Source organism: Hyperolius riggenbachi, chromosome 5 (assembly GCF_040937935.1).
Source record: "Hyperolius riggenbachi isolate aHypRig1 chromosome 5, aHypRig1.pri, whole genome shotgun sequence".
NCBI lineage: Eukaryota > Metazoa > Chordata > Amphibia > Anura > Hyperoliidae > Hyperolius > Hyperolius riggenbachi.
In genome coordinates, this window is record NC_090650.1 from 281,053,141 (window position 1) to 281,067,832 (window position 14,692).

A 14,692-nucleotide genomic window follows, 5' to 3' on the forward strand; every position below is an offset into this window, starting at 1 on the left:
TGATGCAGAATTATGAACATTTTGTATGCAAATTTATGCAGCTTGAAAATGGACCAATGAAGTCCTACCATGGTATAATTTGATTGGCCTATTTTCAAGCTAGAGATTTTGCAGAATACTGTATCAAGAAATGGTTGCATTGTGTTGACCGTTGTCCAATGTGGCAAATTTTATTGCCATATTTAGGCAACTTTGACCATAGATGCTCATAGAAGTCTTTGGCTCTCACAGCCATTTGACAGAATATTTGTCCTTGCATCATGACTGTGCTTAATGCTTACAAAAGAACATGCCATATACTGTATACTTGTATTCAGTACATAATGGCAGGGTAAAGGGGGAAAAAATGGTGCATGTTCTTCCTCTCTTTAAAGGTTTAAAGGTCTGTGCAGCAAAGCTGTTCTCCAGCGTCCGAATTCAGGAATTACAGCACAGGTACACATTCAGAATTAACCTCATTTATTTCAAATTTTCAATGTAATCCAATTTCAAACAAAAGCTAGATACAAATTTAAACCAGGTAAGCACTAGTATTAGGCAAAGGGAGCAGGCCTATACAAGTTTAATCAAAAAGGTATTGAAACCTTTAAGCAGAGCCTTCTCTCTAAACAATACAGTAGTCGACCTTATTTTCATTGCACAAAATAAAATTATCCTCTGATCCAACTCTGCACGCTTTGACTTCCTTTACAGTTTGCAACTGCGTCAGAAAACTTTGTTTCCATAACCCACCATGGGTTTTCTGTAATAGAACTATTACTTTAGACAAGTAACTGCACAAATCCCCAGCAGGTTCATGTCTCAATCCCTCTATCCAGAAACATAGGTTTCCACAGTGCTCAAGTACTTGTATTTAATGTAGCTACTGCAGACTGCTAGGCTATAGTACGGTCAGTGTACCCACAGTGGGAAATGCAGGTAGGTATGCAGCAACTGCAAGAAGAGATCAGAATTTAAGTGCCTGTTCACTCTGTCTCATCCCTGTAAAAGGAACTACTATATGAAAGCAAATGCTGAATAATCTGGATTTCTTTACAAATGCCTTTCCAGAGGCAGCCTTCATTTTACTGCAGCAAATCCTAGCTTCACTGAAGCAATTCAGATAGTGCTTTCATAGTGAGTAAAGCAGTGTAGCTTCTATACCAGTTACATTCATATTTTGCCCTCAATACTGTAGTCTAGCTCTCTAAACTGTTAGGGAATATGACCAGTGCAAATGGGAAGACCACCAAAACAAATAATACCTTGTGCTTTCTGATACATTTGATTCAGTGTGCCAGAGTCCCGTCAATTCACATTTTATGAGGCTAAAGCAAAGATGTTGCTGAACATCCTCTTTTTCACAAGGTCCATGCACAACAAATCAAAATTGAAAAAAAAATTAAACAGAAAAAAAAAAGTCCAGATACAAAAATGATGAAGAAAGAAATATCCAGCGTGAAGGTTCACAACATACACATTTTCTGAGCATGAGTCCATATTCTTCTGGAATCTGGAGAAGAAAAAATAAAAATTGCCGCTAAGATCTGATCTTCCCAGTTTGACTGGTCACACCCTTACTCGGGCATGTAAGGGCGGAGGTGATCCTCAACTGTGCCAACTGCCCAATGGGTGAGCTGTTCCTGTGGCAGGTACAGGCAGATGCTGCATAACTTGAAGATTGTGGCTTTGCTTTTAGGAGTCTGCAAACAGAGGTCAGAAACCATTAATATACAGTGAATGGCGCTACTGTGGTCACATGGAAACAATTCCATCTTTGTTAACGCCTCAAATAAAGTAGTAAAATTAAATGAATACTTGGACATGTCACTTAACATGCACGCTGAAAACCCCACCCTAAAAGGTTAAGCTAGACAAGACAAATAACATTTATATTGCGATTTTCTCCTGGCTGTCTCAAAGCGCCAGAGCTGCAGCCATGCGCTCTATAGGCAGTAGCAGTGTTAGGGAGACTTGCCTAAGGTCTCCTACTGAATGGGTGCTGGCTTACTGAACAGGCAGAGCCAAGATTCGAACCCTGGTCTCCTGTGTCAGAGGCAGAGCCCTTAACCATTACACCATCCAGCCACAGCATGAAGCGATACGCAGAATCTATTGCATATCTGTGATGGAGGTAAAACTAAAGTAGCGATGCGAGTTATTTTCCAGAGGCCTAAAGAGTAAGGCAATTTTTATTTTCATGGGAACCTGAATCGAGAGGTACATGGAGGCCACCAGGCCAAAAGGTTGCACACCAGTGTCCTGAATGGTGCTGGACCATGCAGCAACTGTAAATCCACAATTTGCAGGAACTATTGTATTGCTCAATTACCAAAAACACATTGGATCCAGTTTTTGGTAATGAGGCAATGAAATAGTTCCTGCAAAGTGTGGTGTTCCGACCTTTCTTAGATACTTGGGTATATGAAGGCTGCCATTCCAATTTCTCTTTAACCAACACCAGTTGCCAGGGTCTATGGCTAAAGGTATATTAGAGGCAGGGGACAAGCAGGAGGGCCAGGCAATCAGTATTGTTTAAAGAGGAACTGTAACATGAAAAGATCCCCTGGGGGGTACTCACCTCGGGTGGGGGAAGCCTCCGGATCCTAATGAGGCTTCCCACGCCGTCCTCCATCCGTCAGGGGTCTCGCTGCAGCCCTCCGTGGAGTCCGTGCAGCGGTGACGTCAATATTTACCTTCCTGGCTCCTGCGCAGGCGCTCTGACGGCTGTCGGCTCCGAACTACACGGAAATACCCGATCGCCGTCGGGTCCGCTCTACTGCGCAGGCGCAAGTGTCCTGCGCCTGCGCAGTAGAGCGGACCCGAATGAGATTGGGTATTTCCGTGTAGTTCGGAACGGAAAGCCGCCACAGCGCCCCCGCTGGAGCCAGCAAAGGTAAATATTGGACAGTCGGCACAGTCGCCGGCTGTTCGGAGGGCTGCGGCGAGACCCCCGTGGGACAGAGGACGGCGTGGGAAGCCTCATTAGGATCCGGAGGCTTCCCCCACCCGAGGTGAGTACCCCCCAGGGGATCTTTTTAATGTTAGAGTCTCTTTAAAGAACGTAATGTCAGCCTCCATATTCCTTTCATTTAGACTACTTGCACACCAAGACGTTGCGTTAGGTGCCACGTTAAGGTCGCATAACGTGCACCTAACACAACGTATGGTGCTGCAAGATAGGACGGTAGAGTGAGCCGCGTTAGGCGGCTCTATCCCTATAAGGTCTCCCAGAGTGGCGCTGATTGGCCGGCGGGACCACGTGATGCGGAGCGAGACACTCCGCATCACGTGGTCCCGCCGGCCAATCAGCTGCCGCCAGTGCAGTGATTATTAAGTAGCCATGTGCGCGGCTACTGTAGCTGGCTCTCCCCGCCTCCTCTCTGCCCCCCACTGAGCATGTGCAAACAGTCTAACGCGGCTATAGCCGCTCTAACGCCGTAGCATGCTGCACTTTCGGGAGAACGTGCAGCGTTACATGTAACGCAACGTGGGCTGTGTGAACAGCCCACTTGTGTTACATTGCTGTGCGTTGGGGGAGCGTTACAGGCGCACGTCCCTGTGTGTAAGCAGCCTTAAAGGGAACCTAAATTAAGGATATGGATTTTTCATTTTAAATACCAGTTACCTGACTCTCCTGCTGAACCCGTCTCTAATACTTTTAGCCACAGCCCCTCAACAAGCATGCAGATCAGGCTGGATTAGCTGCATGCTTGTTTCAGATGTGTTATTCAGCCACTACTGCAGCCAAAGAGATCAGCAGGACTACCAAGAAACTGGTATGGTTTAAAAGAAAACATCCATATTCCTCTCAGTTAAGGTTCCCTTTAAAGGGAACCTAAACAGAGGGATATAGAGGTTTCCTTTTAAACAATACCAGTTGCCTGACAGTCCTGCTGATCTCCTTGGTTGCAGTAGTAAGTGGATAACACACGTGCAAACAAGCATGCAGCTAATCCAGTCTGACTTCAGTCAGAGCACCTGATCTGCATGCTTGCTGAGGGGCTGTGGCTAAGAGTATTAGAGACACAGGATCAGCAGGAGAATCAGGCAACTGGTATTATTTTAAAAGGAAAAATCCATATCCCTCTCAGTTTAGGTTCCCTTTAAGGGATACACAAGTTGAATTCCTATATTAAAAAGTTTTATTTACTCCCAGCCCCTAGCAGTTTGTGTGTCTCAGCGCAGTTCCACTGTGGTTCTGTCTGCTGCTGAGGGCCATATCTGATCCTCAGAGCCATTCAATTTGGCCCTCAAGGGCTTTTCCCATGTTGCATTATGTTTGGCCGACTCTAGACCACCAGGGAAGCTATATTGGAGGTTAAGCCCTAGATCCCCAGGGAAGACATGGCGGAAGTAGGGGGAAATCACTAGGGAACTGTATAGGGCAGGGCTGCCCAATAGGTCGATAGCGATCTACCGGTAGATCGCGACCGCCTCCTTGGTAGGCCGCGTCTCGTTAATGTTTGTTGCAGCCAGCAGCTCGTGTTTAGCCGCTGGCCAATAAGGATGCATGCAGACGAGGAGAGAGGGAGGAGAGAGTCGGCGCGTCCGCTGCGTCATGGCTGGGGGCGGCGGCGGGCAGCCTGTGTAATGTGCGTGTGTAACGTGCCCGGCGCCGCCCCCAGCCATGACGTAGCGGCCGCGCCGCCTCTCTTCGCCGCCGCTTCTCTCCTACATCCCATTGGCCTGCCAGAGTCTCTCCTTGCCGCCTGTTTTCCTCTGCCTGCAGGTACATATACCTGGCTAACCTACACTGGGGGGCCCCTATACCTGGCTAACCTACACTGGGGGGCCCCTATACCTGGCTAACCTACACTGGGGGGCCCCTATACCTGGCTAACCTACACTGGGGGGCCCCTATACCTGGCTAACCTACACTGGGGGGCCCCTATACCTGGCTAACCTACACTGGGGGGCCCCTATACCTGGCTAACCTACACTGGGGGGCCCCTATACCTGGCTAACCTACACTGGGGGGCCCCTATACCTGGCTAACCTACACTGGGGGGCCCCTATACCTGGCTAACCTACACTGGGGGGCCCCTATACCTGGCTAACCTACACTGGGGGGCCCCTATACCTGGCTAACCTACACTGGGGGCCCCTATACCTGGCTAACCTACACTGAGGGCCCATATACCTGGCTAACCTACACTGAGGGCCCATATACCTGGCAAACCTACACTGAGGGCCCCATATACCTGGCAAACCTACACTGAGGGCCCATATACCTGGCTAACCTACACTGAGGGCACGCAACCTATGCTGCAGGCACATATACCTGGCTAACCTACGCGGGGGGGGGGCGTGCTTAGCATTTGAGACGTTGGTAGATCTCCTGGCCTCAGCAAATTTAAAAGTAGCTCGCGAGCCGAAAAAGTGTGGGCACCCCTGGTATAGGGGATAGTGGGGACCTCTAGACACCAGGGAACTGTTTAGGGGAGGGAGGGCCACTAGATACCAAGAAACCATAGGGGTTGGAGGAGGGCCATTAGACACCAGGGAACTTTATAAGGGAGTTAGGTGGCCAGTAGACTGAGGTTGGCCCGCAACTAGGTTCCAGTGTTCAATGTCGGCCCACTGTATTATTTAAATTGGACACCCCTGTATATAGGCGTTCCTCATAGCAAGGCTGATAAATGTTCACTTATCTGTGGGCCCACTAGTCACATGACTATACTAAATAGGGGACAGCAAGAATGTGATGAAGCTACATTATGAAAGTTATATATGCACGTAAAAATAATATGCAAGCAAAAAAAATCTAAATTTTCTCTCCCCATGCTAATAAAAATGAGTTGCAATTACCTGCAAGTGCTGTTTATCAATAAACAGGAACACTGACTGGCTAGGATTGTTCAAAACAATTCCAGTCTTGTCCTTGCGGCTCAGAACGTGCATAAGATGTTTTTCATAATCACCATGATGAAATTCAAACTTGGCCTAAAATGAAAAATATGGTTCAATAAAAAGTGGTTTCAAGACTAGATAACTGGCTTGAAAAATCATCCTTGGCATCTGCATTTTTACATATTGCTGTTTATTGTTTAACCGCTTCCAGACCACGATAATTGAAATCTAGTTTGTGGCTGTTTATTCCTGCCTGGGCGTAGATTTCAATTATCGCACCGCACGGACACGCCAAACTCCTTCACCGCAGGCACTTTGCTCGGTTGTCACTATGACTGCAAAGCTCTGCGAGCCTGCCAGGAGCTGATTTTATTGGCTTACGACCCCGTGATCACTGTCACCCAATCACATTCACTTACATTGATGACAGGGTCAGGAGCCAATTAATAGCCGCTGAGCAGTGGCAGCTCCGCAGCCAATCCGATCGCTTCCGGCGATCGGAGTAAGCAGGAAATCCCATTCAGAACCGGATTTCCTGCTGGGCTTCCCCGGTCGCCATGGCGAAGGGGCGGGATGACAGGGGGGGGGGGGGGGGCGGCGCGACGTTGCGGATAGCGGCGATCGGATGTTAAAAGCAGCTAGCAAAGTGCTAGCTGCTTGTAACAAAAAAAAAAAAAATAAAAAACAATTATGCAAATCGGCCCAGCAGGGCCTGAGAAATCCTCCTGCGCAGGTTACCCCGAACTGAGTTCGGGATAACCGGCAAGGAGGTTAAATCATCTCCTGACCGGCTCACAGAGCTCTGCCATCATAGCAATGGCAGAGCAAGGGGCATGTGGCGATGGGTGACCAGCGAGAGCGGCAGGTCCGTGCAGCGATTCATCAGCAGGCCCCATTTTCTGGTGCCAGCAATCTCTGGTCCTTAAAGTGTACCTGAGATGGGGCAGGAGAGGAAATTTATACATACCTGGGGCTTCCTTCAGCCCCCTCGACATCCTCCACCGCAAATCGGCCCTGGTAAGTTGTCCAGTCGGTGCAGGCCTAGTCTGGCTGCGTGCGCTCCCCCGTCACACTCCCGTGGCCGGGAGCGTTCTGCGCAGAACACTCACAGTAACGGAAGCGTGATGGGGACATGCATGCGGCCAGGCATGCGCAGTTGGCCCCAGACCGGTGGAATTACCAAGCTGATTGCGGACGGAGAGGCAGCAGACGACATCGAGGGAGCGATTGGGCACAAGAGGGCTAGAGAAAGCCCCATGTATAAATTCTCTTCTGCCCCATCTCAGATTTACTTTAAGGGGCCAGAGACTGCTGGTACGGAGGCAGTTAAAGGTATATTGGCTTTAAACAAAAATAGCAAACTACTTTGAGCAAATTTTAAATGGAAAAAAATATAAATAAATAAAAAACACCTTACCAAAACAGGCCTAAAGGGCTCATCTGATCCCTTCCACCTTGAGAACAGAAGACAGACAATCTTCTCTATATCATTCCGAGGCCAGAGAATAAAGTCCATCTCTTGTGTACACCCAATAACGTCCTAAAAAACAAAAAAAAAAAAAAAAAAAAAAAACTTAAAGATATAGTAAATAGGCATTTAAAGACATAATACAGTTTTTTTCCATTAGCCGGGGGCATCCACTAGGTGGCAATAACACTCCAGAGTTACATCTTTCCCTACTATCCATGGCGGCCTGGAGGGGGAATAGTAATTAACGTCACCTGGTGGTTGCGCCCGGCTAATGGAATAGTACCCATAATACACATCTGAAAGCAATATACTTTAAACCAGGCAAAACCCTAAAGTTTGTCATTTTGGAAAGTGTGGTAAGGGGTTAAACCTCTTCATTTTTTATTGATGTTCAGAGTCCTAAATCAATGGATTTCAATTACGTCCTGTCTAGATAGACAATTTGGAAAGCTCTACCAGCAAAATAATGACAGCAGCAAATAACCTTTTTGCGGGGAAAAACAATAATCCCTTACAAGTTTATATTGTTCTTGGTCTCTGGTTTCATGTTAAAACCACAAAGCTCCATGCAGGGCCCAGGATCTGGAAGGGCTGGAGAAAAAACAAAAAAACCCTTGCCGTTCAACTTACAAGTACTTTGGAGTGAAAAATCATCACTGCAAAAGAAATGAGGAACAAGATTTATTTTCATTTTTAAGCATTACTGTATGGTTCAACAACCTGAACTACGCCATAAAATAGTGGCTCTTCATATCAACTAAAGTCCTTTTCCACAGGAGATTGCATTGCGCACCTAATCTAACTTCCTAATCAAATGTATGTTTTCATAAAACTGTACCACAATTTTTCCAAAAGGTGATAGACATCAAATAAACTAAAATGGTTACCCTCCGCATGGACTGGTAGCGAGGTGCATGAAGCTGTACAACATCCTTCTGAAGAAGCTCAAGGGAACTTTCCAAGGAATAGCTGGAATCCCGCACACCTTTCAGTATATTTTCTTCATAATTGTTAGTCATAACCGGTATAACATCAGCCACTTCAAACAGAGCTGACTTCTTTTTCTGCAGGGGAAAACAAAGAACATAGTGACACTGTCAACACCACAGATTCAAAACATACCAAAGAAACAGATACCTTAGATTCAAAACATTAGGGAAGTGTCTGTAACCCTTTTGGGACCAAGGACATTACAGTTACGTTCTCCGTGTGGCCGTCTGTGGCTGATTGGACGTAACCAATGTCCTTGAAGTCCTGCTGCAACCGCACGCACCCGAACTGGGAGATTAAAGAGACACTGAAGCGAAAAAAAAATATTATGATCTAGTGAATTGGTTGTGTACTATGAATAATTACTAGAAGATTAGCAGCAAAGAAAATATTCTCATACTTTTATTTTCAGGTATATAGTGTTTTTTCTAACATTGCATCATTCTATAATATGTGCAAATTACACAACACAGCATTCAAAATGAGTCTTTCAGAGCAGTCTGTGGTAATGACCTCTCCTCTAGCAGAGGAAAAGTAAATAGTCCAGGAACAGTTGAGATAATAAAAGTCAGATAACAGCCCTCTCCACAACTAACTTAGTCGGAGAGCTTAATGGCTTGTTTGCATAGAGATAACAACTGGAGTTTCTCAACTCTTCCTGTACTGGAAACAATTACACTGATGTATCTGATCTAAAGGTGACCATACACTGGTCGATGTGCCATTAGATCGACCAGCTGACAGATCCCTATCTGATCGAATCTGATCAGAGAGGGATCGTATGGCCACCTTTACTGCAAACAGATTGTGAATCGATTTCAGCCTGAAACCGATTCACCATCTGCTGAGCTGTTCTGCCGCCTGTCCCCCAACCCCCGTATACATTACCTGAGGCTGGCTCCCGGGCGTCTTCTCCGCGCTTCACCGCACCGCTGTTCTTGCTCCATCCAGGCGCTTCCTGTGTTACTCCGTGACCAGGAAGTTCAAATAGAGCGCCCTCTATTTCAACTTCCTGGTCACCGGAGTGACACAGGAAGTATAGCGTACACTGGGACATGCGGAAATGCGGTGCAGCGAGGAGAAGAGGACCCCGGAGCCAGCTTCAGGTAATGTATACATGCGTCGCATCGGGCCCGAATCGTACGCCGCAAGCGACGCGCTCCTACCGCCGGGCGATCGAGGGTAATTTCCCGCACGGCGCGATCGACGGACCGATCCGATTTCGGGAGGAAATCGGATCGGCGGGTGCGTTTAGCGCAAGCGATTGGCAGCAGATTCGATCCCAGGATCGAATCTGCTGTCGAAACGGACGGGAATCGGCCCAGTGTATGGGGGCCTTTAATGTTTTATTTCTTAGTTGTGCTACACATACAAATCATATTTTTTTTTTGCTTCAGTGTCTCTTTAAGCAGTTATGAAAGCTGACATCTCCCCTCACTGACCAGGAGCTCTGACAACTGGCTCCTGATCACTACAATCGCCGCCAATAGTGATCATTGAAGCGGCGGCTTAAAGGGAACCTTAACTGAACGGGGGGTAAAGAGTTTTACTTACCTGGGGCTATTACCAGCCCCCTGCAGCAGTCCTGTGCCCTCGGCGCTGCTCTGGAATCCTCTGGTCCCCCGTTGTCACTTAGTTTCGTTTTTTGACGACTCACCAGTCGCCGGCCGCCATGCGTATTATTGGACGCATTCACCAATGCAATTAGCGCTATCGCGGACCGCAACGCGTACAAAAATACGTTGCCGCATATCTACGCGTGCGGAATGCGGCAACGCGTATTTTTGTACACGTTGCGGTCCGCAATTGCGCTAATTGCATTGGTGAATGCGTCCAATAATACGCATGGCGGCCGGCGAGTCATCAAAAGCGAAACTAAGTGACAGCGGGGGACCAGAGGATTCCAGAGCAGCGCCGAGGGCACAGGACTGTTGCAGGGGGCTGGTAATAGCCCCAGGTAAGTAAAAAACTCTTTACCCCCCGTTCAGTTAAGGTTCCCTTTAAGAGGACCCACTCACCTCTCCTGACATTCCTCCAGCAATTGTCGCTTCCCATCCGCTCTGCTCGGCATTCATCCCTGCTCTGCAGCTAAGTTCCAGGTCCAGCCGGGACCCAGAACTTAGCGGCAGGGCAAGGCAGTATGGTGGGGAGAGCTGCTCATCGCTGGACCCAGGAAGTAATGAAGGCTGCCCATACTGCGCACACCCATGCCTGATTATACTGGGAATACCTATATGCTTGGCTATCTATACAGGAGGCACGTAAAAAAAGGGAAATTGCTCTAGTCCGCAAGGGGGGTTTCCACGCCGGTCCTCAAGTTGTTAAAGATCTGAATTGTACAATTCTCAAACAGTATGCCTGAGCTACAAACAGCCCTACCACTCAGAGCTGCCACACTGTACCTTTTGAGCATGCACTTCCAGGTGACAGCATGGGCACACAGCAGGTCACATTTCTGCCTCTGCAGTAGGGATAGTCAATACAACTACAATTAGCTTTGCTTACATGCAAATTTAATGGGTCAAAGAAATGCACTTTGACCGTTTTGGCTCAAATCCAAGCTGCATACAATCTGCATGCAAGCAGAACTGACGTGACCATTTCCAGCCCTCACAAATGAAGAGGTCAGAGCAGGGCCACTCTTAAAGAGGAACTGTAACGACAAAACGGCCCCTGGGGGGTTCTCACCTCGGGTGGGGGAAGCCTCAGGACCCTAATGAGGCTTCCCACGCCGTCCTGCGTCCCTCGGGGGTCTCGCTGTAGCCCTCCGTACAGCCGTGACGCAATATTTACCTTCCTGGCTCCTGCGCAGGCACTCTGATAGCTGGCGGCGCCGAAGTAGGCGGAAATACCCGATCGCCGTCGGGTCTGCTCTACTGCGCAGGCGCAAGTTTCCGGCGCCTGCGCAGTAGAGCGGACCCGACGGAGATCGGGTATTTCCGTCTATTTCCGTGCCGAAAGTCGCCACAGCGCCCCCGCTGGAGCCAGCAAAGGTAAATATTGAACTGACAGTCGGTACAGTCGCCGGCTGTTTGGAGGGCTGCGGCGAGACCCCCGTGGGACAGAGGACGGCGTGGGAAGCCTCATTAGGATCCGGAGGCTTCCCCCACCCGAGGTGAGTACCCCCCAGGGGAGGTTTTTGTTGTTACAGAGTCTCTTTAAAGGAAACATCTGCGAAAAAAGGCTGGAAGCCTATGTGTCTCTCGCCACAGCTCCGCTCTAAGCTAGTATCCCGCTGTTCCCTCCATAACAGCCGCTGACCCGGCCAGATTGGCTGCATTTGCGCACACGTGCTCCCAGCCATAGGAGCACGAGGCCTCGCCAGGTTGGCAGCTGCTAGGAGGGGACGCCGGGAGACCAACTTGGGAGCAGAGCTGCGGCGAGGGAGACAAGCTTCAATGGGCTGGAGGAAACCCCAGGTAAGTAAATATGTTTTGTTAATTCTCAGATGTTTCCTTTAAAGAGACACTGAAGCGAGAATAAATCTCGCTTCAGTGCTTATATTCAGCAGGGGCATGTGTGCCCCTGCTAAAACGCCGCTATCCCGCGGCTGGACGGGGGTCCCTTCACCCCCAAACACCCCCCCCCCCCCCCCGCAAAATCTACGACCAACTTGGTCATAGATTTTGCTGCTCTTCAGGCAGGGCTAACGGCTGTAGCCCTGCCTCTCAGCGCTGTCTATCAGCGGCGCATCGCCGCCTCTCCCCCGCCCCTCTCAGTGAAGGAAGATAGAGGGGCGGGGAGAGGCGGAGATACACGCTGACAGACGCGCATGAGGCAGGGCTGCGGCCATTAGCCCTGCCTGAAAGCGGAAGAGATCCCCGCAAAGAACGGAGGGAATTTGGGAGGTAAGGGACCCCCGTTTAGCCGCGGGATAGCGGCGTCATAAGCACTGAAGCGAGATTTATTCTCGCTTCAGTGTCTCTTTAAGGTGCATACACATGCACAATAATTGTCATCAGCAGGTATCAGGATTCTGTTGCTATGGAGGGGGAAAGAGAGAGCTTATAGAGAGGAATAATGCACTCCACTGAGATGATCCGGCACTCAAGATCTTTTAACAAATTGGGGCTCCAAACCAAATTGTATTCTCGGCAGAGATAGCAATGACCGGCCCCTTCTGTCAAGTTTAGACTAGCATGTGGGTAAGACTTTAGCAGCCGACTGTCCTGTCTGGCTCTGGAGACAAAGAAAGGTCTAAAGGTGACCATACATCAGGCGACTTGGCGGCCGTTCGACCATCCACTTCGATTATAATCGACTTGGATGAAAATTGTTGCCGCCGAGTGCATGCCCAACCAACAAAGCGACCATTTTCGGGGCAGAAATTAATTGCTTTGTCTATCTAATCATGCCGCAAGATGTTGGGCCGAAGTTGGTTGGGTGTGCGGTGGTACGGCGGCAATTTCCGAGCAACAAGACGAAACACCAGCCGCAATGTATAAGTTGCCCCCGTGTGCAATCATACGTTACCTGTCCTGTTGCAGCCTCCGTGCAGTGTCCAGTCAAGTGCAGGCAGCTATCCGTACACACTACTGGCGCCTAGCGTCTGACGTTCGGTGCCGACAGCACATGCTATGCGCCAGTAGCGCAAACGGAATACCGGTCGGAGGTTACAGGACACCCGTGGAGGCTGCAACAGGACAGGTAACGTATAAATGCACACAGGGGACACATTGGGGGGGGGGGGGGGGGGGGCAGCAGGTTCAGGCGATTCCCTGAAGATTTCATGCTGAAATCAGACGGGAATCGGCCTGTAATGTATGGGCAGAATTAACAAGAGACAAATTCATCTAGTCAGATTCAATTAAGAGATAAAATTTGTCGCTTTGTTAAATCTGCCTATAATCTTTAGGTCTATGGGCACCTTAAAGGGAACCTAAACTGAGAAGGAGATGGGTTTTTCCTTTTAAAATACCAGTTGCCTGACCCCAGGTGCAGTTTGTTGAATTCTTAAAATGGCGGCAAAATTTGGATAGGAATGGCAGTTTAGGCACCAAACCTGACCTTGCCCCAGGCGCAACTTGGTCTAGATCCGTCCCTGAAGGTTAGGGCTAGGCATTGAGAAAAGGGGTACATCCTAGGATTAATTGGACATTTTCATGTAGCTCCAAAATAGCACGGCCTTGGCAAAATTGAAAATATGGCACCAAAAATGAGAACCATCCTGCAGGAACCTTAAAGGGAACCTAAACTGAGAGGGATATAGAAGTTTCCTTTTAAACAATACCAGTTGCCTGGTAGCCCGGCTGATCTCTTCAGCTGCAGTAAAGGTTGAGTCACAAACCTGAAACAAGCATGCAGTCAGTGCACCTGCTCTGCATGCTTGTTCAGGGGCTGTGGCAAAAAGTATTAGAGAGACAGGATCAGCAATGGCAAAAGACCAGTCTGCTTGCGCAGTCCGCTCTGGCCCACGTGGCGGTGATTGACAGCGCCACTCACGCAGACGCGGTACAGAGCGAGAAGCAGCGCAATAATTAAGGAAAAAAAAAGTTTTCCAGCCTCAACACTTCCTGCAAGCGTCCGTCCGGACGCTTTCAGGACGCATAAACAAAAAAAGTTACTGTGGCCATCTTGTGGCCAAATAGTAAAAGCATTTTTTCATATAGAAATACATTAGTTATACACAAAAAATTAACTCATTACCTCCCAATTAAAAAAAAATGCATAAATAGCTACCTTAGGGACTGAACTTTTTAAATATTTATGTCAAGAGGGTATAACACTTACTTTATAAGCTATGGGCTTGTAATTAGGGATGGACGCAAAACTGAAAAAATGCACCTTTATTTCCGTTGGGAGAAGCCTCCTCCACGCTGCCCGAGCTGCACGCCGGCTCCCCTGACCAGCTCCAACTGCAGCCAGTAACAACGCTGCCCCTGCCGCCTGACAATGATGGCACTTGGAGGATCTCCACGCGTTCCGTCCGGGACAGAAAAACAACTGAAGGCTCTAGGTGAGCTGGGGGGTATTTATGCTGCCGCATATCTGCTATGCAAATTTTTTATCTTGCAGCTTCCTGTCCAGTTGTGGGGAGGAGAGACAAGTCTCAAGAGGGGGTGCTGTCCTGATAGACGTCCTGGGAAATATTGGCGCCAAACATTGTGACAGGGACATAATTTAAACGGTTTTATAACCGGGACAAATGGCCAAATAAATGTCATGGGTTTTAATTACAGTAGCATGCATTATTTAAAAACTATAAAGGCCGAAAACTGAATATAAATTTTTTCCCACTTTTTTTTCCTATTTTCCCATTAAAACACATTTAGAATAAAATAATTCTTGGCATAATATCCCACCTAAAGAAAGCCTAATTGGTGGCAAAAAAAAACAAGATATAGTTCATTTCATTGTGATAAGTAATGATAATATTACAGACGAATGAATGGAAGGAGC

At 48.2% G+C, this 14,692-nt stretch overlaps 1 protein-coding gene across 1 annotated transcript in view; it reads right to left on the bottom strand.

Moving 5' to 3' along the window:
• Window positions 1-442: 442 nt before the first annotated feature.
• The window catches only part of C5H6orf62 (chromosome 5 C6orf62 homolog), a 29,356-nt gene continuing 15,106 nt past the window's right edge, over window positions 443-14,692 (bottom strand). The window contains exons 2-5 of the mRNA XM_068236988.1: window positions 8,191-8,367; window positions 7,250-7,372; window positions 5,791-5,925; window positions 443-1,682 (exon numbers count right to left, since the gene is read on the bottom strand). Coding sequence (XP_068093089.1) covers window positions 1,557-1,682; window positions 5,791-5,925; window positions 7,250-7,372; window positions 8,191-8,367 — 561 coding nt within the window. The 3' untranslated portion in view covers window positions 443-1,556. The remainder of the gene's footprint in view (window positions 1,683-5,790; window positions 5,926-7,249; window positions 7,373-8,190; window positions 8,368-14,692) is intronic.